Source organism: Thamnophis sirtalis, unplaced genomic scaffold (assembly GCF_051295495.1).
Source record: "Thamnophis sirtalis isolate CommonGarterSnake01/CBP01778 unplaced genomic scaffold, rThaSir2_p1.2 scaffold_4, whole genome shotgun sequence".
In the NCBI taxonomy this organism is placed as follows: Eukaryota; Metazoa; Chordata; class Lepidosauria; order Squamata; family Natricidae; genus Thamnophis; species Thamnophis sirtalis.
This window is the reverse complement of record NW_028261384.1, coordinates 89,898,247-89,926,178: the sequence shown is the minus strand read 5'-3', so window position 1 is coordinate 89,926,178 and position 27,932 is coordinate 89,898,247. Positions and strand designations below refer to the sequence as shown.

Below are 27,932 nucleotides of genomic sequence, written 5' to 3'. Positions count from 1 at the left end.
GAAAATACTTAGAACAAAGAATACAGGATATAAAGTGGAAAACAGAACTAAAATATACTGAATACCTCAGGGTAATATTTTGGAACACCCAAGATAATAACATGAATTTAGATATTTAAATAGGATAATTGTGCCAAAATAACACATAATGCTTACTCTAGTCCATTTTGACATGCCTTATACTGTATATGGCAGTGCTGGAAGGAATATACATAAGTGTTCCATATGTTAAACTTTACCACAATGCAAACAATCCAAAAACAGGTAAATGTCAACTTTACTGTTCTCTGAAATTAAAAAGGCTAATCAGGCCAATTTATTTAAATTATTTGTTATCAGACTCAAATGATATAACATCTTTAAACACTGTTACATTTATGTCCCAAGGCTTAAAGTTATCATAAAATTCATGTTTGACAGTGTTCAGATTACTGAGAAATTCAAGAAAATTAAAACTACAATTAAAGGCAGATTCCATTGAAACATACAATTTCTTCGACAGCCAGAACTATTTAATTCCTAACAAACTAAGAAAAGAAAGCAGTATTTTAGTATGAGTGGATTGATTTTAAAATTCAGTTTAGTGGATGTAATGGAAAACTTTAAATATAATCATTCACGAATTCACAAAACCCAACTCCACTATATTGACTATTTTGACCTTATTCAGAGCACACCAAACTATTTTAAGTTCAGATCTAAATCTTTGCAGACTAGAGCACCATTTAAAACTTTGAGATAGCTATAATTGCAGGCAATTATGTTTTGTTTGGCTATATGTCCAGTATCTTTTTCAGAAGGGAATAGTTCTTCCAAAATCCTTAATTAACAATTGTAACAATTAAAATCAGACCTTCTTTTGAGTTGAAGTGTTCTTAAATTGTACAAGAGTCGTTTCTTCAGTTCATTTGCTCACCACCATTAAAAAAAGAAATTTAAATCTATTCATTCAAAGAGCAGCCTGAATATGAATCATAGTCCCTCCCTTTTTTTTCAGGGCCACCTCCTTTTCTTCTTAAACAATAACATTAGCTGTTCTTAAACAGCAAACAACAATAACAACAGTACTAACCTCCCCTCAAAAGGAACCATTTAAAACTGAGGCATGTTATCTATGCTACTGTTGAGGGCAATACTTAATGAAGTGGATGAAACACTTAAGGGTAGGCAAAAACCAGAAGGATGGGAATAAATAGGAGAGAAAGAGTCTTTTTAGACTATGGAAACAAAATAAACATGAAATCTGGTAGCAACGCCATGACTAATCAATTTTATTGGGGCATAAGCATTTGGGATCAACATTTTACTTCATTAGATGCAGGGAGTAGATAAGGTTTCAGTAAATATCTAGGAATTAGACAGAAGTTGAAAAATTATTAAGCATTTGCTGAATTGTATTTTATTTTCTTCAGAGTATAGGACACTGCTTGCTCTTCCTAGTTAAACAGATACATTTACTATTTAATGTATTACTGTATTTCAATTGGCCTGGTGGGAGATGTTTCTGGGAATTTCTGTCAAAATAAGCTGACTGACCTTAAGTAAGAACAACAGATCTGCTGAGCAGGGAGGGAACAATTTGCTAATCTATCTCAGAAATTAAAATGTCATGGGCAGACTGTGGGATGCGAGTGACATTTTTTGTATATTAAAAAAATAAATAAAACTTAACTCATATATATCCCTTTGCTATTTGGACTTGATCAGTATATTGAGATATTCCTCAAGATGTAGCTGTTCAGTGACAGCAGAGACAGAATGATGGCATATAATTTAAGTATGGTAATAAAATGAATACTTAGCATCTTGATATATGTTTTGCACTTTAAGGATATTTGGTTAAGAAATAACTATTGTGCTTATTTTCAATCTAGAGGTTATAATAAAGACTACAATATTAAAACTACAAAGTGTTTTGAGAATCTCTGTAATCCTTACAATTCTAAAGTGAAATCTATTTTATTTTCATCTCAGTTGGAGGTTTGCATTGCAGAGAGCACTGAACGTTATGATTCAGGTAAAATTTTAGGCAGGAATTCTGATTCAAAGTTTTAATTATAATATGAAACCAGCTCCATTTTCGGGAAAACGGCCCATAGTTTTCTGTTCTTTATTTTAAGAGAGAGGAATATGATTGATACTTTCACAACTTTGATAAGAAAAATTAAACATATCATCTTCTTATTCATGTAAGTGGGAGTAATCTTGTTAGACAACATCTGTGATCACTAATGAGAAAAGCATTCATAAACATCAAGATGCAATGTACACAGTAGATCACAACCATTATTTCTAATGTTGCCATTTTGGTTCTTTAATTTCCTTTTGCTGAATCCTCAGGATCAATCACTCTACACCTCCTCTTCTAGACTCACTTGTCATCTCAGCCCATACATTTTTCATATTAGTAGTATGGTGATCTAAGACTTGGCTTACCAGTACAGCTTTTATGATTCAGATGGTGGGGCATGTGCAGAGGGTTCACGTTGTTGTGTGTGTGTTAGTCTTTTTAAAGAAACTGCAGACAGCCAGCTGTTGGATCATTTTTCTTTCAAAAAAAGGAGGGTGTTTTCTTTCCCCTCATGACGCCCAGGAAAGTGAGGTGAAGCCTTTTCTTTTCCCTTCTCAGTTGATCCATGGGTCTGCCTGCCATTTTGTCGGTGGAGGGGGGGGCAAAGGGAGCTGTGGAGTGCGAGAAAAACTCCACCCCATTTTAATATGTTCCCAAAGACTCCCTCTCCAGGAAGGAAGAGGGTTCACTCTGTTGACTGTACGTATCTCCCAGCCAGTCTTACCTCGCCAGCAGGCATCTGAATTGTTCCCTCATCATTCCTTCACCACCAACCACTGTTAAGAAATTTCCATTTCAGTATTCATTCCAAAGTAACCAATGGCTGCTTGTTCGTCAGACTTTGCCACTGGCTGACTGGTCACAGGTGTTGGAGAGAGTTGGGAAGAAGGTGAGGATATACTCCTCTCATCTTCCCTTATGCCACACATCCTACACAGTTATGCGAAGTGTAGTTGGAAGGTGTGATCATACTGAAGTGACCACAACCTCCCCCAATTTATTTCCTGCAGGTATCATGCGTCCCAGCATTGTATTATTGTATTATTAGCCCATTTGAGTTATCTTGGTTCACTTGTTCCCTATACTTTCCAATTCTGCCCAATTGAAAGTTATATTTCATTCCATTATTGAACAACTTTACCATTGGGAATATTTTCCTTGTGTCTAAACAAACCAAACCATATCTTTTATATGCCCACCTTTCAGATACATAAAAGCAACTATCATGTTATCTACAGTATTCTTCAGACTAAACACCCTCAATGGTTCATAGAATTTTCTTTCTAGAACCCTTAAAATTTTAACTGCTGTTTTCTGAACACACGCTAGTCCATCAAAACTCCTTCCTAAAATGTGTGCACTGGATACAATATTCTAGGTATGATCTTATCAACACTATAATTTATCATTTATACAACATAAAATAAAGGAATTCAACCATGGAAGTGAGCAAAATAACCCTTGTAGTCAGCATCATTAAAAAAAAACATGATTCTCATTTTTATATAACATTGGTTTGCATTCCTCATATAAGATATCTACATGTAAGATATAATATAGTGTTTATTGCTTTTAGATCAAAAATTCTTCAATGTTTTATATTTAAAACATTGTTTTGAATTAGAATTAGTTTCAGATCTCAAATTTCATGATATGTTTTTTTGTCATGTTCACTAGAACAGTGTTGGCAAACTTATGGCATGGGTACTAGAAGTGGCACACAAAGCCATCATCACCTGTTGCTCTTCCAGGTTCCAGTGTGCACATATGTGCTGACCAGCTGGTCTTCGTGTGCGCAGGAGTGCTGGAAACCAGAAGAGCAGGTGACCGGCACGCATGCGCACGCTGAAAACTGGAAGCTGCTCTTCCAGTTTCTGGCATTCCCTTGTCTGCGCGCGTGCTCCCGTTTCGGCACTTGGTGTCGAAAAGGTTTGCCAACACTGCACTAGAATATTACAGGAATGAATATAACAGACCTTGCTTAATCAGACTGAAATAATGAGATATCTTGATTACACAAATCCATGTTTGTCTTTAAATATTTAAAAAAACTGTTGCCACTTTTATTTTGTCTGTCTTTTAGGTTTGCAAACTTTTATGCTGAGAATATGAAACCTTAAATTGGGTGGGAATTCAAAAGCATAGGTCTATTGATAGCACATTATACGATGCATAATGAGATTTTTAACTTTCCAAAATAGGCAATAGGACAATTAAAACTGCAATGTATATTTAAGTATCAGGTCCTTGTTTGAATTAAGAACTTTAAAGCTCCGCTAAAGAAGAAAGGACAAAACCAACCTCTATCCAAGGTTGCTAAGCAATATGATACTTTTAAAAAGGGAGGTGGAGGATTGACATTTAATATTTGTAATATGGAAGCTGTTGAAATGTTAGCTACAGAGGGTTTTCTTAAGCAGCTGCAGTGAAACAAAAGATATGGCAAATCACTATGACAGATGCATCTAAGGCTGATGCTGCATATGTTTCATTTAATACTTTAGATCTATATTTTTCTTTCAACCTGGCTTATATAGCTATCTTAAGCAATGCAACTTACAGCAAGAACAATAAAAAAAAAACTTCCAACATCCACAATTGATACTTAACAAACAATCTTCAGTACAGGGCGGGGCATAACCTTTTCCTAGGGGGTCACAGCAACACTTGTAATAACAACACAAATAATTCATACACCATTCGAAAGCCCATCAAAAACTGAGTTTATTGACACGATTTAATAGTCAGTATGACCACCATTAGCCCTTCGAACAGCATTCAAACGAGGTGGATAAGAACACAACAAATCTTCAAACAGTTCCGTTCGATTTTCCAGATTTTTCAACACAGTTTCCAAATTCATTCTCAAAGTTTCAACCGAAACAAATTTAACATTTAATAGCTCATTCAATTCAGTTTTTTATGGGCTTTAAAATGAGGTGCCGCGGAAGTTGTAAACTGCTGTCGATCTTGCTGTGACCCCCTAGGAAAAGGTTATGCCCCGCCCTGTATATCCAAGGATACAGTCATTGGCCTCGATCTGTATCAATGCAGGCTCAGAGGATCCTGTCTATTAGCCATTTGCCAATGGTATTTGAACTGTTATATCAAAATAATGGATGAACATAGAACACAGGCATTACTGCAAATGTCTGAATGCTTTGGCTTCCTACAAGGGAATCAGGGGAAATGTACAATTGCCAAGAAAACAAATGGGCATTTCCATGAAGTTCATAGGAGGCAAATAGAAACTGGAAGAAGACCGTATTTTTAAAGGCATTATTTATGGCCACCTCGCCAGCTCCCCCTGCTGAGTGCCTTCAAAATTTACTTTAGCTCAGAGATGGCCTTTATCAAATTGACACAGAAGCTGCTTTGGCTACACTTGAGACTCAGAGAAATGTAAAGCATGGTTCTATTCAACAGCCTCCTTATTTACACTCATGTTCATATGGGAAACAGTGATGTAGCAATAAGGGAAAAAGTATGCAATCCGAAACTGATGACTCCCAACTCTTAAATTGCTTATTCCTACCACTCTTCCTGCATCTTTCTAAGAATGGATTTTCTTTCTTCCAAAATAATGGAAAACAGTTTAATTTCAAGAGAGCATTTATTAGAATGAAAAGACTGTCTTGAAACCAAATAATTTCTTCATTTTCTTATAAATCCTATATGAAAGCATTTTGTATAGTTATTTACTCCCCAGCCTCCTTCAACTCTGCAGAAACAATTTAAATTTTTTTTCATTCATAAATGTAAAAAGTCACTTGTAAACATACAACAAAAAGGTTTAAGTTAGAATAGATATAAGGCAGAAATAAAAAAGAGAAAATGTAAGGAACAAAAAGAAAAATGTAATCACATGTATACTGCTTTTAAAATGAAGAAAATAATGTCCCTATATACCATCTTCTGTTTCACGTTCCACAAAATACTGCCTCCTCTCAGCAATTTCAGATAGCCTATTACATATCCCATTTCTAAGAGATGATCATGAGAATGCAATCATTCATTTGCGATTTTTCTTTTAAAGCTATAATTCTTGAGGAGGAGTGCCTCTTTCTGGAGGAGTGCTTCTCCCAATATGAATGTACTCAATTATTAAGATCAGTAGGAGAGATCCCTTTGCAGATAGTTTGGCTGTATGGTATATGGGAAAGGACAGCTAATGAATAAATGTATAACTAAATTCTATTTGAGGAACAGTCTTGTTTCAATGGGATTGGCCTGCCCCACTTGCTTTGGCATGCTGGGATCCTGTTGGTCAATGAAATTCAGCTGGCAAAGCCTAGGAGGAGCCTTATCTGCCATGGCCCTGCTCTTTGGAATGTCTTGCCATCAGAGATGAGATCCAATCCCACCCTTTTGATCTTTCAGAAAGGAATTAAAACTTGGCTCTGCCAATTGCCTGGAGCTCTGCCAGTTGCCTGAAGCTCCAATAGGAGCACTTTACCCTGGAAGTGACTGATGGAGACAATCCTATCTCTGTACTGCTTATGCTTTGGTTCTTAGTTTTATCTAATTCTCTTATTAATTTTGATGTTTTTATATTTATGGTTTTATTGTATTGAAAGCTTCCCACTCTCATTTTGGATAATATGGGAGCAAAATTTTCATCTTCTTTAAAGGGCATCTTCATTGCACAGAATTCTTTACACTGCAAATACATTTTTCCATTCAGTCAAACAGCTTGTCTGTGCACATTTAAAATGGGAAGGACATTGTTTGTAGTGATGACAGTTTTCCTCCCTCTGCCCCCCCTCCATCATAACACATTCAAACTCATCTCAACATCAAGCTTGATCATTGGTTAAATAGGGCATCTGGGTACTTAGATCACGGTGTCTTTCTTCTTTTCTGCATCCTAAATGTGTCAGTTCACTTTATGTACTTCATGTGGGATATTGCTTAAGGTAATTTAGCTTTCAGGTTATTTTAGATGAGTGTTCCTTCCTTGAATAGAATAACCTAAGTGCATCTGCGGTAAAATTCAGGTTTTAGTTGAGGCATACTGGTCCAAATGTGCTAACCACTTAGGACTGTGATCTAAAGAAAAGTTGTATTTTGAATGAATGTAAGTCATCTTGTTAGTTAAGTAAAATGGACAGGTGGAAATGAGATGACAACATACAAAAAAAGTGATTCAGCCAAGGAAGAATGAGAATGATTATTGCTTGTCATCTGGTTAGAAAAAGGTAGTTTCAATATGGCCAAAGATGAATCTAAAAGCAGTACTTGACTGTGACGAAAGATTGAGAGAATTAATGAAGGATCTGTGAACGATGAAAGGTTTTGAATGCAAGACAGAATAGTTATTGTTAGTGTTGAAAGCAGAAAAATGGACATGGAAGAAAACTGCAGAAAAGAACACCTGCAAGTTCTGTATGAAAAAGAAACATTAGCCTATTAATTAATCTCCCAAGTGAGTGAATGGAAAGCAGACTTCAAGAAAATTATGCTGAAACTTTTTGTAACTGATTGAAAAGAGTTATATTACAAAGAGTACTACCATATGGAGTTGTACTGAAGTGTTATACTGTATTATTCACATGCAAAGACAGAGGTTATGAAGAAGTACTGAGAACTGGATGGATATAAATTGGTTAGGTTGTCTTCTTCTTTTATTTTTTCTTGAGTTTGATTTCTTTGGTTTACTATTTTTACTCATTTTCTGTACTTTATATATGCTTATCCTGAGACTAGTGGTATGTGTGTGTGTACGCATGAATACTTTTTTAAAAAAAATCATGCAGTACTGTACCTTCTGGCACACAGAGAAAAACTTACAAATTCAGTAATCAGCATGTAATCAATAATTCCTATTAGCAATCAACTAGGCAATAGGGCTAGGAGGAACCATCTCAGATTGGAATTTGTTTTGTTTTATTTATGTGTATACCATCTTTATTATTTTTTTTTACAAATAATTCAATATCTTATATTGAGATGATGTGGGGAGAAAGCAGGAAAGCATACTATAGTACTACAGGTAATTCTTCAGTTACAACCACAATTGAACCCAAAATATATGTTGTTAAGTGAAACATTTGTTAAATAAGTTTTTCCCCATTTTATGAACTTTCTTGCCACAGTTGTTAAGTGAATCACTGCAGTTAAACTAGTAACACGGTTGTTAAGTGAATCTGGCTTCCCCCATTGACTTTGCTTGACAGAAGGTCACAAAAACATATCGCATGACTGCAAGACATTGCAACTGTCATAAATATGAATCAGTTGCCAAGCCAGCAAATTTTGATTAAAATTTGATCCAATTTTTCACACTTATGACTGTTGCAGCATAGGGATGCTGCGACGGTCGTAAGTGTGAAAAATGGTCATAAGTCACTTTTCTCTATTAAGGTAACTTTGAACAATCACTAAAAGAACTGTTGCAAGTAGAGGACTACCTGTATTTTATTCATCTTCTCTCTATACATAAATCTTCAGGAAATGTTGGGAATGTTTAAGAGTGAAACAATATAACAAAAGTGAATACAAGCAGGCCTCCTTTTTAAGGGTACAATTTTACAATCAGGCAATTTTAATGGAACCTGCTTATTATGGTTGCAAGTCATGATGGTGTTTAAGTAAGGCATCCAACTGACCACCTTACAACAACGGTCATCTCTGCTATCCCAAACGTGGATGTTAAGTGTTAATTCATTGCAGCTGCTTCAAAAATGGCACTCATTTTCAAGACAGAGCCACAGAGTCTAAGGATATTGAGGGATATAGAAGGATATAGAGCACCCTATTCTTCCACAATGCGAATTCTGGACATCTACAGAAAGTGAGTGATTGGTTCTGGGGGTCTGGAGGAGTGTGGGATCTGATGGGGTAGGATGGGGTGGTGGTGTTAGGCTGGGGGGGGGCTGCTGCAGCATCCCTGTGATAGATTGTAAGAAGCAAATCTGTCTGGATTTTGTTTTTATGTGACCACAGGAGTGGTGCAACTGCTGTAACTTTGAAACTGAGTCATAAGTAGCTTTTCAGAGGTAATTTGGAATGGCCACTAGGCAATAAGTCAAGGACTACATGTATGTCTGCATGTGTGTATATGAAAATGAATGGTGGAGGTTAGGGTTAAGAAAGGAATTGGAGTACAAGATTCAGAAACTTACCTTAATTTTCCCATTTATAATCTGTCTTTTAGTAATTAATTCCTGTCTATTCACCCTACTTTTACTTTTCTTTCCTAATTTCTAAATAACTATCACAGGAAAAAGTGAATGCATTGTCTCTAGAAATAAAATTTATTTTCAATTATTAATTTTATTGAACTTAACAATGCATAAGTCAGACAAGAAAAAAAATCTAGTGCTCGATTCCATCTTATTGCCCTATTAACAGTCAATCCTATTCTTTACCATTTTTTACCACATGACCTTTACCACTATACCAAAACTATAAGATTTACAATCAGAATGCCAAAACATGCTTTTTTAAAGGTATGAAGATGGTAGATATCAGTAATCTATGGTGTCATAATTTAAATCTGTACTTCCAACAGACTTAAGAAAAAAAACTAAAGTGTAAAAGAGATAGGTCCCTGCTGCAGTATCGGCTTTTGTTAAGATGAAGAGAGAAAGGAACTGTGAAGCAGAAGCTGAAAACTTTCCAAATATACATACCTGGTGGGTGTGAGCAGGAAATGTAAGTTCTAACTAAAAAAACTATCGAGAATACAGTACAGCACAGCAGAACACATTGCTTTTCACAAAAGAAATTGTATTGATGCAGGATAGTTATTAGCACAGGTTACTTTTGCATTGTTTTACAAAAATGCATGCCACCTAAATCCAATTTTTGTCAATGGGGTCAAAATGAAATAAATAAGAAGGTATCAAACATTGCCAAACCAAACCAAACCAAACTACAGCAGAATCAGTCATAATTTTTTCAAATTAGAAAAAGAAAGAAGACAGGAAATTCCAAGAATCAAATTGTAGCTAGAGGACAGAAAAAAAAACCTACAGGAACTCCTCAATTTATGACAAGAATTAAGGCTAGAATTTTCATTGTAAGTTGTTGTGGTCATAAGTTAAGTCAGACCAATTTTACAACCATTTCTACAATGATCATTAAGTGAACACTGAAGTTGTAAGTGCAAACCATTCTTCCAAATGGCATTCTTTTTTGGCCATAAACTGACAAAAAAGACAGCAAATCCTCATCACATGACTGTAGAACACCACAACTGGTCATAAATGCAAGCTGATTTCAAAGTGCCCGAATTGCAATAATATGATCATGAGGATGATGAAAGAATCATAAGTGCAAGGAATGGATTTATTTCGGCACCATCATAACAGTTGCTAAATGAATGGTTATCAATCTAGGACTATCTATACCATCAATTGGCTTGCTACTTTCATATTCGTTTCAGATTCAGAGGTATGCATTCATATTTACCTTTTGAAGTGATTTGCCACGACTCCAACCAGCTCCCCAATTCTGTTCTCATTAAGTGAATGCATACTGACAAGGCAGACAATTAGATCTTTGTTGTCTTTTGTATGGAAAACCACGAGCTGATCCTTTCCATTAGAGATACTCAGTCCTGTTAGCTGCAGGAAACAAAAACGTTAAAGCTAGCAACATTTTATGCTGTAGTACATGCTTTATAGATTAAAGGCAAAGGTTTTTAGAGTATTTGTTGCCTCTCAAGGTAATCTATTATACAAAGGTTCTCTTAGGCCAGATTCCCACATGTAATTAACCATGGAAAAATTGTTTCTCAACAATATCAATTTTCCCATGTCACGTTGTCATTGCCCTTACCATCTTGTCCCCAGTCCATAAATAAGAAGATATTGAGTGATAATTAGCTCTATTTCCTGGGTGTCAAACTTGCCATGTCAAGTTGCCGTCACGTGGCATTTCGTGATTTTTCCCCCCCTTCACGGAGCTGGAGTGGGTGTGGACTGCATATGATGTATCTGACCCGTGGGCCGCCAGTATGATACCCCTGCTCAATTGCTATTCAACATTCTCCAAAAGCCTCAATGTTAAAAAATAACAAAAGTATACATATGCAAGAATGTTCCACTATATTTAGATTATCCCGACCATTAATTTCTTAAGGAATCTAAAGAGATCTCAGATTTCATGATTAGATTCTATTGAAGCATAAAAAGAAAATGCCAGTTTAGTCATGTTCTGTGGAACCGAAAGCAGGTGTTAAAAGAGAACCAAAAATAGCAATACTTATAGGTAGAAATGACAACTATGTAAATCCAGTTTAAAGCCTATTTATTCAAGCAAGTACACTACATTATTAGCATCTCACTTATAAGGTTCACTAATATTTCATATTCAGTTAAAGGGATCCTCAATTTTTACTGCATCGTCTCACAATGAGATGAAATTGAGGAGGAAAATGAAAGTGCTGTTGGAGAATTCTGGCTTAACATTACATGTAAATGCAGTCTCAGTCTGTAATTGGTTTGGTAATTTTTGAAACAGAAAAGTAATTAATGTAACCTAAGCCTAGGAATGCTATCAATTTAAATTTATTCTAATAGTTGGGAGTTGGCTGAATAATGGTGATTTGCTCTAACAGGACACACTGAAGCAACTGGACAATTGCTTTGTAATATACTTTACAATGCATTAATCCACATTCTAAATATATCAAGTTGACTGCAGCAATTAATCCTGGCTCATTTTAATAAAAAGTGTGTGTAGCAACAGTAATACTAAGTAGAACTTATCCTTTTAGTAAAAACAGTATATTATACATTAACTAACGAAATTTTTTAAATACAGCACACCCTTACTAATTGTAAAGCGAACATATTTTTTCCATATTTCAAAGTTTCCTCCATCTTGGAATGTTTATCTTACAACAAGCATATAATCATTGTTCTCATTCAAAAATAACTGTTTCTACTTCTAGAAGTCAAAGACATCCCAATAAATATTTCTACTTGGTGATATTCCTTTTTTATAAGGTTAGAACTGACAGGTATAGCTTCCTAAGCTAGAAAACAAGCTGCAGGAAAATCAGACATCAGCTGATGCCTGCTATGGCAACAGGTTCCATGGGGATATTTCAATGTTGACAAGAAAGCTTTAAAAGCCATGATAGTGAACATGGATTGATAGACAAGTGAAGCTCAACAAGGCTGGTTTCAGTACAGGCACTGTATATTATTTAAAATTAAAAATGAGATGTATACGAGAAATAAATAAACATCAGTAATTAAATATTAACCTCTTCACAAAATTTCCAAGGAAACTAATTCCCAGGCTTCTCTGGAAAAATAAAAGCTACAAACAATATATTAACCATTTATACTATGAAATAGGGTGGATAAAAATAAATGTAACTGGCTTGATGTTTTTCAACTAAATAGCAATTTTAAACCTTGAAGTTGGTGGTTTATCTTTTTTAAGTATTTCAATATAATAATAAGAAAAAAACCATTGTATTGGGAAAAATCACCCACATAGAGCCTGCATGTTGAGAGTAAATGTTGCTAATTGTGCCCCGTTGATGCTAAGGAACTAGACTAGCTATACCACAGAGTACATAGCAACCATTATTGAAAACATTCCCATAACCAACTGAGGAGGAAGAAGAGGGATTTTATTTGAATATGCTGAACATTTCATTTGTTCCTCTCAGTTGCTTTTTATTCAAGTTGTACCTGTTATTATATGCATTCTTATAATTAGCAAAATGGATCCCAGCAATCGCTAAATTATGGGTTTACTGGAGATTTTAAGCTTTAAATGAAGCTAAATATTTTAAATGCCTTCATTTCTTCCATAAGAATTCTTGTTCTCATTAAATTTAAATTCCAAATTTCCTTGGGGGAAATCAAGCTTATTGTTGGATAAGAAGGACCAGTACATAAACTAAACTAATTATAAATTAGTTAGAAGTAAGCTTGATGGAGCATCAACTCCACACATCTGCCTTAAAAGAATGAACATATGCTAAAAGAAAAAAAAGTCTGACTAATTTTAAAAAGCCAATATGTAAGATGATTTCATTAAACTTTTCATTGTAAGAATGTTAATGTAGCATACAGAAAGCTGTTTCTCTCTTGGTCTTCTCTAAGCCAAAATTAACTGCTAGGAAAGAGAAAAACTTTAGGAAGTTTCTCACAGCAACTAAAGTAATTTGTTTATCTGTATTTTCAAGAGAAATCTTATAAACACTGAGATTTTGGCCCTATCATGAGGTATACATTTTAAGAATTGAAAATGGACCATCCTACTTATCTTAAAAATAAATATTTTTATTCTCTCTCTCTTCCCTCCCTCTATCTTACGGCTACTTAGCGTTTTCACTCTTAACAGTGTCAAAAAACCAAGCTATTTTAATATGATTATGGCATATTTTAATTGCTATTCAAGACAAGTCATTCCCAAAACAGGTAAAACTTCAACAATAAATTATAATTGGAGAAATGTATTTCCCACCCTAGGGCACCCACTCAATTCCTGAAAGAATTATTTGTGAGATAAAGGAACAGAGTTTGCAGATGATATCACTGTTTTTGCTTTAAAATAAATTCTGACCTTTTAACTTGGAATAAGCCATCCGGCACTAAGCAACTGTGTGAATATACAGCAGGAAAACTGAGCAATGTAGCAATACAGACTAAATGATTGCTATGACAATAGGAAATGCAAGGAAGGTCAGTAGGTACGTGTATGATTACACTGAAAAGTATGGAGATCATAATGCATGAATAGGTACAATAGCTAAAAGCAAAATTTGGATAAGGGTTTCAAAATCTACTTCTCTGGTTGGGATTGTCAACGTTATTTTAAGATGACCACATTCTGTTAAACCATACTGAAATCTTAAACCACTGGAAATTATATATAACAAGAAAACAGTACAACAAATGGAAACTTCCTTGTTGTATAACCACATTTTTTTAGCAAGTTACAATGCATAAAAATATCCCGGAAGCTAACAGAATAACACTTACATTATACAGTGGGATAGTTTTCATCACTTTGTATTGCTTTATAGGGTCCATCTTATAAAGGTGTCTGTCAGTTATAAAAATTGCTCGATCTTCTACCTTATTGAAGCGGTTCACCTGAAAATAATCAAAATTCATACTAGCATTACAATTATTGTCTTAAAAACAATATATTATACACAAACTGAAAGAATTATTATTGTATAAACCAGAATCTTGGTCTGCATTATATAGATCTCATTTGAAAAAAAGATTGCTCACTGGAATTGTTGACCTTGAAATTTTAATATTTCAACATCAACAACATGCATTAGAGTTCTGAGAACTTTTTTGGGGGGATAAGCTGTTTGAAGTTCAGGTTGCTACAAAGGAAATCTGACAAATCTTTCTTAAAATTTATTCATTTTATTTTACAGAATTGAATTTGGCTTTTTTGATCTGACAATTTTTTTAAATTTTGGCCATGCAGCTGTATTTTTCTTCTATGTCTCAGTCTAGGGAACGCTAAAAGACTAACTAAAAACAATGATTTTTTAAAATAATCTGGCTATCAATTAGATGAGCAAAGGAAATATTTTTGCCACTGAGTAATCACTCTGTGCTGTTATCATGAAATGATGGTTGTTTGGCAGAGAGAATGTCAGATATGGGAAAGAGAAAGGACAGAACATTTTAGTCTTTTTTCCTGAAACTTTCTCTAATTTCAATAAACTGACCTGCCTTGCTAGCAAAACATCATATTTAAATTATACCCCATTTCATTATTAGAAATTTCCATGAGTTAATATGAGATAAAGGAGCAAACTCATAATTTGGCTTAAAAAACTAAAAGAATGAAACCTACACTATGGCCCTCATACAGAATTCATGTTCAGGAAATAACTCCAACTTCTGTTTCTGGTATTTTAGAAACAGGATATAATGAGGACTCCATGTTGAGAATTGCAATTAAGTGGGAAATAGAGCAGCCAGATTGCTTTCTAGTACCCGCTCTATTGATATACACCAGCTTTTCATGAACTGCTCTAACTGCTAATTATTTTTGTGACACATTTCAAGATGTTCAGATCCTATTTATAAAGTCTCAAGTAGATTGGAAGCAGGAATACCTGACATACTGCCCACAAAGAGCCTTCTGTATGCTCCACAATCAAGGCAGACTAATTTGGTAAAGAGGCAGGACGTTTCTTAGAGATAGGACCCTATCAAGCTTTGCTTCCTATAGGGCTCTTGCTGGAGCTCCATTCAATTTCAAAAACACCAGAAGTATTTTTAACCAGTGTATCTGAGATAATCAGCCTTCAAATCAAGCAAGATTGGTTCCCAGTACACAGCACGTGAGGTCTTTTCAAATGTGTACTGCAGTTTTCTATCGCTCCACCATCACAATTTTGAAATTTTGCTAGGTCTTAAATTTGACCAGCTGCATGTACTATCTCTGCTGGACATCACAAGAATACTCCCTCAAAGATAGTTCTCAACTTATGACTATTCATTTAATGACTGAAGTTATGACGATATGAAAAAAGTGAGTTGCAATCAGTCCTCAGATTAAGACTCCTACAGCATCCCCAAGGTTATATGATCAAAATCCAGGTCCTTGGCAACCAGCATGTATTTACAATAGTTGCAGTACCCCAGAATCATGTGATCACCATTTGTAACTTCCCCAGGGGGCTTTTGGCCAAGTCAAAAGCTTTTGAAATCAGGTTCACCAAATGACCACATGGTTTGCCTTAAATATTGCTGCGATTTGCTTAATAATTACAGCAAAAACTGGATAGTTATGATGGCTGATAGAATTTTCCATGTTGCGCAAAAGCAGGTTTTTGTCAGGTTGGATGGTGCTCTTCCCTTGTGGGGGTCTTTCATAATGAGCACTATCTTTCCTTGTGTTGGCCAGTTTGACTGAAAGCCTGCTGCTGGTTTGCCTGTTCTGCTAGTGTCAGTTTCTTTAGCCAGCATGCATGGATCATGTTGAGGCCAGCTGCTGTCCAGCTCTTCATGTTCTTGATCCACTATTGGATGTCTGATACTGTTATGGTGACTGGTTCCTGTTGTGGGGAAATTGCTGTGGTCTGCTGCTACTTTGAAGTTAAAGAAGATATTTTCTCTTCCAATTACAATTTCCAAGGTTTATCCTCATCTAACATTAAAGATAAGTTATTCAAATCTCTGTGGTTCTGTTTTTCTTGATTTTGCCCATTCCTCCTCAACTGTTGCCTTTCATTCTCATTATTGCTATATGCTACTTACTTTGAGAATTACTGTTTTTCAGTCACTTAGTCACTTCGAACTTTTTGTGATTCAAAGAACATAAATTTGCTGGAATTATCTTTTAGTAACTGTTTCTTTGAGTTCTTGTAAGTCAATGCTTAGGTCATCAATGATTGTATCTGACTACTTTATCTTTTACCAGACTTTTTTTTCCTGTTAGACTCTTTTCCACTTGACTTCCAAACTTTTTCCAAAAACCATAGTCCTCTCCAATAACCGCTGCCTCTGCACTGCTTGTCCAAAACATCTACCTTTACTTCATTGTAATTGCTCCTAGTGAACAGTTCATTTTTATTTTATAAAATGTTTTAATATATTTTATTAATTAAAGAACAAGCATGCATATTAAAAGATCTAAAAAAAAGGGCAAAATTGCAACAGTGACTTTCGTATGTATTGTGCTAAACAAAAAGAGACTGTTGACCTATTATGCATTTTAAAAATAATTACTTTTTCCCAAACTGAATTAAAGATACATTTTCTATTACAACCATTTGCCATATCAGAGATCTTATAATGGAGCCTCTGGATTTTTCCAATATTGTGCCATAGCCTGTTTTGCCACAACTATCATGAATCATATTTTTTACTTTTTGATGCATCTCATTAAATAAGACAGGAGAGAGAGAGAGAGAGAGAGAGAGAGAGAGAGAGAGGGAGGGAGGGAGGGAGGGAAGGAAGGAGGGAGAGAGAGAGAGGGAGAGAGAATTTGCACACAAACATATACTTTTTGCATCTCTTTTGCACAGTTCTTCTATATATTCATACAATTGCTATCTTTTTTTGGTATGGACAATCCTTCTATTTAGAAAATGGCAACCCAGGAACTATTTCTGACTGGAATTCTAAAGATTGGCTGGGGTGCAAAGGCAGAAGAAAAATTCAATTTATTTTCTTAAACAGTAGATCTCCCCTGAAGTAACTTGAAATTCATTCTTGAAAATGCTTGTGAAGATGAAAAAGAGGACCTTTCAGTTGCAAGAAAAAGAACCTTGACAAGAAACAAAAGAGCAAGTGTAGTATTTTGCTTTTAACCATTAGGTCGCCTCTATATCTAATTAATGCTTTGCTTCTGTTACCTTCTTCAACCACTTTAGTTAATAAAAACAAAATATAAAGAGGCAGTTAGAAAACTATGAATGTGCCAGTTGAATGTTATTAAGATGTACATTTTCTGGCCAAATTTATTGAACAAAACACTGTGCCCTTCAAACATGATTAAAATCAAGGCAAGACTGTCTAACTGTACGAGTAGATAAATTTGAAATGGTCAGTTAATTGTCATCAGTCTATATTGTATCAGGAATAACTGGAATTACTAGGAATATAACTTTTGCATATTACATTAATTAACTGAACATAATTCCCTTTTTCAAATAACTCATATCAAGAATTTCAAAATTTAATGTGCTAGAGAGAACATGAAACATTAGTTACCAGTTAGCTGGATCTAGGAATTCTTACTTTGTGCAAAATTGTGTTAAGTGCTGTATTTTTCTGTGTATATGATACTTTTTCTTAAAAATATTTACCTAAAAATGGAGGAATGTCTTATACACAGGGGGCCGAGAGGAGAACCACAGCTGCAAAACTGCTGATACTTTATCTCTGCAACTAGCCTACAAGCGAAACTTCCTATTGCAGAGACAAGCTAACAGGTTTCTTCCAATCATGAGCCTTATGTAACTGACATCAGCTGATGCTGTGGAAAGCATGAAGCCAGTGCCCAGATGCAACAAGAGTGGTAATGTTATGAGCCCATAAAAAATGTCAGAAAACAAAAATAAATAAATAAATAAATAAATACTGGTACTGGTAAATAAATGCCTTACTCTGCAAAATAAATGTTTTCTATTTAATGTTTAATATATTGATTTCTGAATTTTGGGTAAGAAAAGGGGGGCATCCTATACACAGGGGGGTCTTTAAAGATGGAAAATATGGTAATTTTGGTATTGTTTTTATTTTGCTCTGGATTGTTATAACTTGAACTATATCAAGTTATTGATCACATTTAATGACCAATGCTCATACAGGCTTCCAAGAAAACAAGGACTTCATAATTTCTTGTAATACCAGCATCCCGATTTGCCTACAAGGAGCTGTCCTTTGTACTGAAGAAAAGAAGAACGTTTACATTCAATTGACATATTGCATCTTTATTTGAGGTTTTGAACATAGCAGTAGTTCTTTCCCAATATATTTGACAAAAGGGGAACCTGAAGAATCCAAGACTATTAAATGCTATGTTTTCATTTCAGTGCAAAATCTTGCCTTATTTCGCATAGACATGAAGACATGAAGGAAGTTCTTCAAGATTCAACCAGCTATCCTGGAACAAAGCTGAAAAATATACAGTATATACAGTAATAAGGCTTGATACAGATACTACCGTATTTTTCGGAGTATAAGATGTACCTTTTTTCCTCAAAAAAACAGGTTGAAAATCTGGGTGCATCTTAGACATTGAATACAGCATTTTTTGCTTCATAAAGCCCCGCCCCCTTCACTAAAATGGCCGTGAGTACTCTTATGGAAGCTTTCAGAGAGCTCCTGGGCACTGGGAAGGGCAAAAATGAGCAAAGAAAGGCCGTTCCCCCCCAACAGCACTCTAAAAGCCTCCATAAGGCTATGCATGCAATTCTTTTTGACAAAAAACGGGTACATTTTCATGAAAAACTGGCCTTTTTTGCTAATTTTTGCCCCCCTCCAGGAGCACTCTGCAAGCCCCCCCCCCGGCTATTCATGCCTTTTTTGGAAAAAAATGGGCCGTATTTGGCAGGTTTGTAGAGTGCAAAAACTTTTTCCCCTTTTGGAAAGCTCTTTAACTGATTGATAAGAATTACATTGATCAAATGCTGTGCCAGCAGAAACAAAGTCTTACGTACTGCAGGTTGTCAGTGATTTCCTTCTCCAGCACATGGATAAATACACCTGGAAACATCTACCTACCTACCTAGTCTCTCTCTCTTCATTCCTACCTATTGTATTTCTCTCTCTCTCTCTCACTCTCTCTCCCTCCCTCTAACTATCTACCTACCTATTCTCTCTACCTCCCTACTGTATTTCTTTCTCTGTCTCTGTCTCTCTCTCCCTTTATCTACCTACCTACCTATCTACCTACTCTCTCTCTCTCCTTACCTACCTACTGTATTTCTCTCTCTTTCCCTCCCTCTCTTGGTGCGTCTTATACTCCAGTATGTCTTATACGCCAAAAATACTGTAATTTTATCTGTAGTTGCCTGATTTATTGCCATTACAATCATGCGAATGACGACATGCCTTTTGCTTGGTAATATAATATGCTCATGCAGAGGGAGCATGTTGAATATGACTTCAAAAGATAAAGAGTATTAATACTGATCATTGTTTTGCAGGGCTTTGTGGAAAGGTTCAGTAGTAGTAAGGGGAGAACAGAAATAGATTCTAAACATCATTTGAGAAATTATAAAATGTTAGAGGACAAATAAAGCTACACAAGTAGATTACTGGTGGAATTACTTCAAAATGGTCTCAGTACATTAATGGCCCAATGTTTTAATAAAATGAAGAGTCCTACAGCTGTCTTATTCAAAGAATCCTTTTAGCTTAGTACACTGTACTCTTATTTAAGTCTTTCTGGAGGTTTTTAGTAAAAGAGTAAACAAATTATATTATCTGAGAGCTTTTAAATTGAGATATTGTTTAGGCTTGCCAGAATTCATCATATATTAGTACCAGAGCAGTCACTACATCAACAGGCAGCACAGATTCTTGCCAATTCTGCCTCAGAGCCATAATTTCTCCTCATTGCTTCACTACCCAGGTGCACCAAAATAGCTAGGCTTCCATATTAGGCTTTCTATTTCACCATTCCACTACCTTGGCAACTAATTCTTTTCTAGTCTTCTAATAATTGCTACTAGCATATTCTATGTTCAGAGCAAAGTAGCTGCAAATATCACTGCTGTTATACAAGTGCTTTGTACATCAATGTGTTCCAAATGATACACCAGAAATTTATCCAAAACTAATACATAAGGTGCAGAAAAGCTTGTGACAAATACACAAGGATATCCTAGAAACTGCACACTAGCAATAACACATTGCCGAGGTGGCGCAGTACCGGTAGTTAAATGCAGCACTGCAGGCTACTTCAGCTGACTGCAGTTCTGCAGTTCAGCTGTTCAAATCTTACCGGTTCAGGGTTGACTCAGCCTTCCATCTTTCCGAGGTGGGTAAAATGAGGACCCGGATTGTTGTTGGGGGCAATATGCTGACTCTGTAAACCGCTTAGAGAGGGCTGAAAGTCCTATGAAGCAGTATATAAGTCCAACTGCTACTGCTATTGCTACATTGAGTATCCATTATGAATTTAGGGCCTCTGCACCTATATTTTGCACATTATATTGCAACAAACATTAACTTATTTCTGATACTGACAGCAAGCAAAAATAAATAGGAAAGATAAATATCTGAGAAAGCTAAAGTCATAGAAAGGATTTTATGACAGCAAAAAATAATAGAGACCGGCTTTGGAATTCATAAAAAGAACAAAAGGAGGCTGTTTTCATCAAACAAGTTACATGACAGAATACATTCTGAGACCCAACACTCTTGAAGACATGAATTGAACAAAGCAAACAGTAGGATTGATGGAAATCATGGTTATGCAGAGAATAAAGAGAATTTAGAGGGAGTTAAGTGCACTATAGAGCAGACACTTTCAACTCTGAAGATGCCAGCCATGTTGGCTAGTGAAATGTCCAAATAATTAAACCATGGCCTAATTACCCAGAAGGTTATCACTATTGAATTAACTTACTATTGTGCTAACAAATACCTGTTGTTTCTGTCAACCATAAAAACTTTATTTTCCCCTGAAGCCTACTTTTTGTCCAAAATACTGTTTGAGAGGATTTTTTCCCAATCTTCTCTAGCTTACCTTACGAACTTGAGAAGAGAAAAGAATTCTCATGAACTTGTCCTTGCGTTGCAACTCAGAAGTAACAGAGGTGAATGAACTAGTAGCCTGAGAATTACCAGGATTCTTAAAGAAACAAGAAATGTGTCTATTATTAAAACAAGTCCAGAGCATCTTTACCATTCCAAATCAAAGTCTCAAATATATATTCATAATAAAACTCTAGCTATTATCCTCCATTAGCTTAAGCTTAAAAAATTAGGAATAAAAATCAGGAGACAGAACATAGATGTCCAAAAGTCAAACTCTCTACAACAAGCCCAGCATCCTATAGGGTTCAATCACTACTGTGCCCCAAAGCCAAGAAAATAATCAAATGTTCAGTGACTTTCTGAACATTATCAGGGTGGCCATATCGGGGACTGCTGTTCTAGACAGCAGGTACCACAATTTTTGTTGTTGCTGTTATTCCAATCATTCTTATTTCCCTTACAACCGTTTGATTAAAAAAATTAAGGAGACACAGGGGCATACAAAAATTCCAACAGAGGCTTCCATCTTGATATAGGTGTTTTTTGATTGGCTAAACCTACTTCTGACATTCATATTGCAAGTGTCTATAATATGATTTTAAATTTCCAAACATATTCACTGGCCCAGAACTGTTGGAGACAATTCCAGAAATGTTCAAGTACAGTTGGAATATGAAGGTGAAATTTGAATTTTCAGAAGTTCAGTTTAGACTGAATGCAATCTATTACACCCAATTAGCTTGCTTACTGAACAATATTGCCACTATTTTGTCTGGAAGAAATTTCAGTTTGTCGACATATATTAAATATAGTAAATTATTAATTTATCTAGACAAGAACTGACACATCACTATTCATCTCTTACTATGTTCTCATTTTTTATAGTATTGCAAAAATAATGACTGAATTTTGACAAGTTCTACTACACTTACCAATGCAAGATAGTTGCCCTGCCAGACCCTTCGCAATCCAATATCCCCTCGATGGCCCTTAAGCAACTCCAATGCTGCCACTTTTGCCTTGATTTGTGGCAAATCTTTGGGTGGGATATTTTTGATTAGTTCATGTGCTCTCCATCTGAGGAAAAAAAAAAAGAAATCATACAGGACTTTGAAATAAAGAAAGGATTGTGAAACAAAAGTTCCAAATTATCCATTAATTTTTTAATCATTCAGAAAATTTGTTCAACTGATATAATTAGAAATGTACAATGGTACTTTTTCTGTGGTTGACATCCTGAAGTAGCATCTGTACTATTCAATCTACCAAGATAACTCCACAGAGAGACACTGAAGATCATGTGTGGCACTGACTAAGCTCCATAATTCAAGACAGGGATTGCTTCCATTTCTTACCTGTAGTAGATTGCATGTAGAGCTTCTTCAAACCTTCGCAAAACTTTTGGAGGATTAGGCCACTTCACGTGCTTCCCATAATCTTTCATAGACTTCACATTTTGAAATCGCCGGGCAACTTCACAGATGTAAGACTTTACTTTGTATCGACGGTAACATTTTAAAATCTTGAGGGCAGCTCGGGTCCTCTTATATTGGAGTCGAGCTAATGTACCTCTCCAAACCTACAGAAGTAGCCATTCAGAAAACATTATCTTGTAGCATAGTTAAGCAAACCATAACTTACTTTTATAAGCAACCCACTTCCATAAAAAATATACAATTGTTAATTGGAGTATCAGTTAAAACTACCATAAAACACTTTTATATAGTGAGTTTCATGGGGCTTAATTTTCCTAAGATAGAAATAGGATTGACTTCCAATTACAAGAATAATAATTATTATATAAAAATTAATTTAATTTCTTCTCTTGTGCTGTAAAAAAGGTAGCATTCTTAAATAGGATAATTTTCTCTACAACAAGAGAAAAACAAATCACTTAAGTGAAATATTTTAATAGCAAACCAAGAGAACAAATTTGCAAATTGTCTGAGAACCTGTGTGGTTAATGTAGTTAAAGCTAAGGAGCAGATACATATTGATTTGTTGTATTTCAAGAAAAGTAGAAGTCCATTTGATCCTTTTACAAATTTTCCTTAAACGACATTTTCTCAGAAAACTATATGTAAAAGCCCTTCTGAATAAATTGCATGCCAGGATGATATATATAGCATCTGTATTCTGATATAAATTTTACAGTTTGAATGTTTGCAGCCAATATTCAGAAATGCCAATTTGTTACATTTCCAGCAATTATTATTAAGCAAATTAAATTAAAACTTGCATGATTAGCTATTTAAATGACCACTTTCTTAACCTAAAGGATGGTATCAGATCTTCAAAGTAGATGTTATGATTTCTTCAAAAAGCATATTTTATAATATTATTAGTGTGCATTGACTTTAATGAGCTCTCTTTTAGCAGATCTTTGATACAATGGACCACATTGACATCTAGACATCTCTCAATATAATGGACATATTTATTGCATCCAATATAATCCATTTACAATGGTTGCAATATCCTGCACTCGTGTGATTGCCATTTGCAACCTTCCAAACTGGCTTCTGACAAGAAAAATTAATGGGGAAGTCAAAGGGAAGTTGCAAGTCATGCTCATGTGACATGCAAGTCATGATCACATGATACACTTAATAAGCACTGGAATTGCCAAGGTGTTTATTGCCTTGACGCTATTTCCTCCACTGAGTATTTCTTTCTAGCCTTCTTTTTGACTTATTTCTAACCACCTTTTTGACTTCAATATGCTTGATGTTATCAGCTTGAAGGATGTCTAGGTATTTGTAGCAATTGTCTTCATCCAGACATTGAAGTTATTTTTGTTGAGTATTTTGATACCATCAGTTTACTATTTTCCTCATTGTCCAGTCCAAATTCCACTGCAATATTTGGCTGTAAATGTTCATTTTATAGTTTGTTTGCATCTAATCTTAACATGCTGATCTTATTTTCCAGCCTGATTTTCCACTGTGATGATGCACTGTTCTATAACTGAAGCCATTCTGCTGCTGCTGTTGTTATGGGTGAAGTTTTTAAAATATAAGTAAAGTCTCATATGATATGCTGGATATAGACCTGATAGTTCATTTTTCTTTTTTCTGTTTTGCTGAAAGGTATTTATTTCATAAGAAGACAAACTTATCAGTAGGATTTCTGCAAATAGTGTTCCCTTCATTCTCTACAAACATGAATTCCAAACTCCCAGGAGGCTCATACTGAAGTTCAGTTAGAAGGTAATGTTCTCTAAGAAGCAATCACAATGGCTACATTCTATTCAAAATGCCTAATGCTTCCTTGGGATAATATTTGTTTCTTCTTCAGCTCAGCTTAAAAGGAGCCTTTGTTCCTCCTACTGGTATGCAAATAACTCCTATTCCCCTCACAAATGCTGAAGAACTTTGATTCTGTTTCTGAGCTGGCATTTTACTGATCCCTAGAGATGCATAAATTCTCCACTTACACTAGGATTAATTAATTACCCAGTGTAATTAGAAACATTAGAAACATAACTATCAATATTTTATATACAGTAGATGATGTCAAAAACAGTCTTTCTTGTATATATGGCTCTATAAATGTAGGTTACATCAAGTTAGGAGAAGATGTAAAATGCGGCCTAGGAAGTAATGAGAGACAATATTTATAGCAACTGAAAACCAAATAAACAACCTTCCTCAAGAGAAAGAGGGATAGAAAAAGGAAAGAGAAAGCTTGTTTGTAATATATACCAATGAAACACACCCCTATCATAAGGTTCAAAGAACTATGAGTTCTATCCAACTTGAATGGGACATATGTAGGAATTGTTGGTATAATAAAAATGAGAATTCTGTATATGAAACAGTTTTAATGAAGAGGGAAGCTGCACCAAAATAAATAAATTTATGAGATGTGCACTTATGGATTTTCAGAAGAAGGTTCTGTAAACTTAAAGAACAGCTCAATTTTATTTACACAATGTAAGGCATATGCAAAGAGTAACATAAAAGTGTACAAGAATAGAGCCCCTCTTTGCTTATCTTGCTTTAATTCTTATAAGCTCTACTTATCTCTCCAAATGTCTTTTCCTTTTTTACTTAGTTGTACTGTTATCACTTTGTATTGTTTCATCTCCCTTTGCTCTTTCTTTTTTCTTTCTATCCTTTACTAGTATGAACATCCCTTATCTTACATCTTGTTTTTCTCTTTTTTTAGCTGATTCTTTTTTTTTGGGGGGGGAGGGTGTTTGTATAGTGTGTCTATGTGTGGGAATGTGTTTGTAAGACAAGATAATTGATGGGGATCAATCAATATTATAAAAACAGTCTACCTTAGTTTACAAGCAATGAATTTTAATCAGTAATTTTTAATTCAATTATTTTTATATAATTTGACTACAAACAAAGACACACAAACACACATACATGCATGAGAACAAAGCTAAGTTTTGATTTGGAATGTATTAAGTATATGAAATTATTATAAATTATGTTATTTGTGTGAAATAATTATACTCAAGTTTAATTTGTCTTGCTACCTTCAATATTTTGGTGTGCAGTTTCCATCCACCATACTATTCTAAGGATGGGGCAAATATGGGCACCTATACAGTCATAATGATAATGGAGAGAACAAATAATTCACTATATTGTCATACTCTTATGGAAATTTAACTACTGCTAAAACTTTACATTTTTAAAATTCCCCCTCACTGATACATGCATAAAATATGTTTATCACCCAAGTACTCTGGTTAGTGCCAGTACTATTACTGTAGAGTGCCAATATACTTCCCCATTTTTCAGAAGTCTGGTTTCCTTCTTTTTTGTAACTCATCTGTTCACTGGTATATCATTAAGTTCTAATTCTTTATTTGTGTGTGTGTGTGTGCATGTGTGTGACAGAGAGAGGGAGGGAGGGAGGGAGGGAGGGAGGGAGGGAGGGAGAGAGAGAGAGAGAGAGAGAGAGAGAGAGAGAGAGAGAGAGAGAGAGAGAGAGAGAGAGAGAGAGAGAGAGAGAGAGAGAGAGAGAGAGAGAGAATGTACAACTGCAGGGTAGAGAACAATTGCCTTTGCTCCTGTTTCCTTATACTGTCTCTGGGCTCTAACCATTTCATCAAGTTCTTGAACTGTTTCCATCTCTTTTTTTAATTCCTTTTCCTCATTTCTTTTTATATTCCACATTTTATTCTACAAACCAAAGGGGATGAATTATCTAGGATTTTTCAATAAACTGTTGACTATCCTGGGAGTCTTTTCAGCTGAAGATTAGTGCAAAAATGTTGTTCTAAAAAATATCGCATTTCGCCAGAGAGCTGCAACAGGCTCATTTCTGCTCAGGTCTTGTGAGGTATATGAGCGGAATGTATCTTCATAAAGTCTCTGACCCCTTTAAAAAATTCCTGGCAAAATAGCTGAATCTGGTTGGCATGATCTCAGGATGCTGCAGGATGACATATAAAGGAGCTGTATGTAGCTATTGAATGCATTTGCCTGTCCACTATAGTCTTTGTTAAAGGGTGCTGAAGAACGTCTTTAGATTAGCCTAACCACTATTTTGCATATGTTGGACTTTCCTTATCTTTCCTTACAGATCAATGATGTTACTTATTTTGTAGATTCATGTGGTTGACACAAAATAAAGTTTTTTTTATATCTCATTTCTCGTTTTGAGACAATGAGATGTCAACATCATTTTAAGATAGGGGGGTTTCATCTTAACAAGAGATAAAAGAGATTAATTTCAAATATTTGATGTAATAAGGCAATAATGAGAAACACAATACTAGATAGGAAAATGGAAAAGTAGCTCAAAACAAAATATTTAACATTAAAAATTGGCCATCACAAGCCAGAAACCTTGTCCAAAAAGAAACTACAAGTCTATTTAAAATTTATTTCATAAAGAAAGAACTTCACATTTCTAATTCCATTGCAAATAATATCCATATTAGCTTCCAAACAGATCCTACGCTAGCCTTCAAGGTTATTTAATAACCCTGCACAAAGATGAGCAATCTTTTAAATGTTTTTATGTCACTGGGACTTAATACACCTTTATACAGGTAACCTTCAATTTACAACCAATCACTTAGGGACTGTTTGAACTTATAAAGGACCCTGAAAATGAGATTTCTGACTTGATTTGAAGTTCTGATATCTGTCCACCCATTTCCTGTGTCACATGGTAGCAATTTATAGCAATAGCACTTAGACTTGTATACTGCTTCATAGTGCTTTTACAGCCCTTTCCAAGTGGTTTACAGAGTCAGCATATTGCCCCCAACAATCTGGGTCTTCATTTTACCCACCCTGGGAGGATGGAAGGCTGAGTTAACCTGAGTCAATTTATGACAATTTTGCTGGAAATCAACTTTCAATAAAAACTGGCATCCACTTAATGACCATAGCAAGAAGGTCATAAAATCAAGTTTGGTTATCTAATGATCTGTTTTATGACCATTGTGAGTTATGGTGGGCTCAATTACTCTCATAAATAGAGGACTATCTGAGATCCTTAGAAAAATATTTTCATGCTTACTACATAAAATCAAAGGTAGAAGAATAGATTAGGCAAAATGTAATCTGTACTTCTGGCTCAAAAACAGGAACTGTGAGACGGATTTTAGCGTCCTAGTGGACAATCATTTAAACATGAGTCAGCAGTGTGCAGCAGTAGTCAAAAAAGCTAATACGACCCGTGGTTGTATAAACAGAGGCATACATAGAATAAAAATCACACAA

At 35.1% G+C, this 27,932-nt stretch overlaps 1 protein-coding gene across 1 annotated transcript in view; it reads right to left on the bottom strand.

Moving 5' to 3' along the window:
- The window catches only part of LOC106557250 (unconventional myosin-Id), a 123,930-nt gene that overhangs the window by 36,554 nt on the left and 59,444 nt on the right, over nucleotides 1-27,932 (bottom strand). The window contains exons 17-21 of the mRNA XM_087713352.1: nucleotides 22,590-22,813; nucleotides 22,167-22,311; nucleotides 21,224-21,328; nucleotides 14,026-14,139; nucleotides 10,487-10,641 (exon numbers count right to left, since the gene is read on the bottom strand). Coding sequence (XP_087569478.1) covers nucleotides 10,487-10,641; nucleotides 14,026-14,139; nucleotides 21,224-21,328; nucleotides 22,167-22,311; nucleotides 22,590-22,813 — 743 coding nt within the window. The remainder of the gene's footprint in view (nucleotides 1-10,486; nucleotides 10,642-14,025; nucleotides 14,140-21,223; nucleotides 21,329-22,166; nucleotides 22,312-22,589; nucleotides 22,814-27,932) is intronic.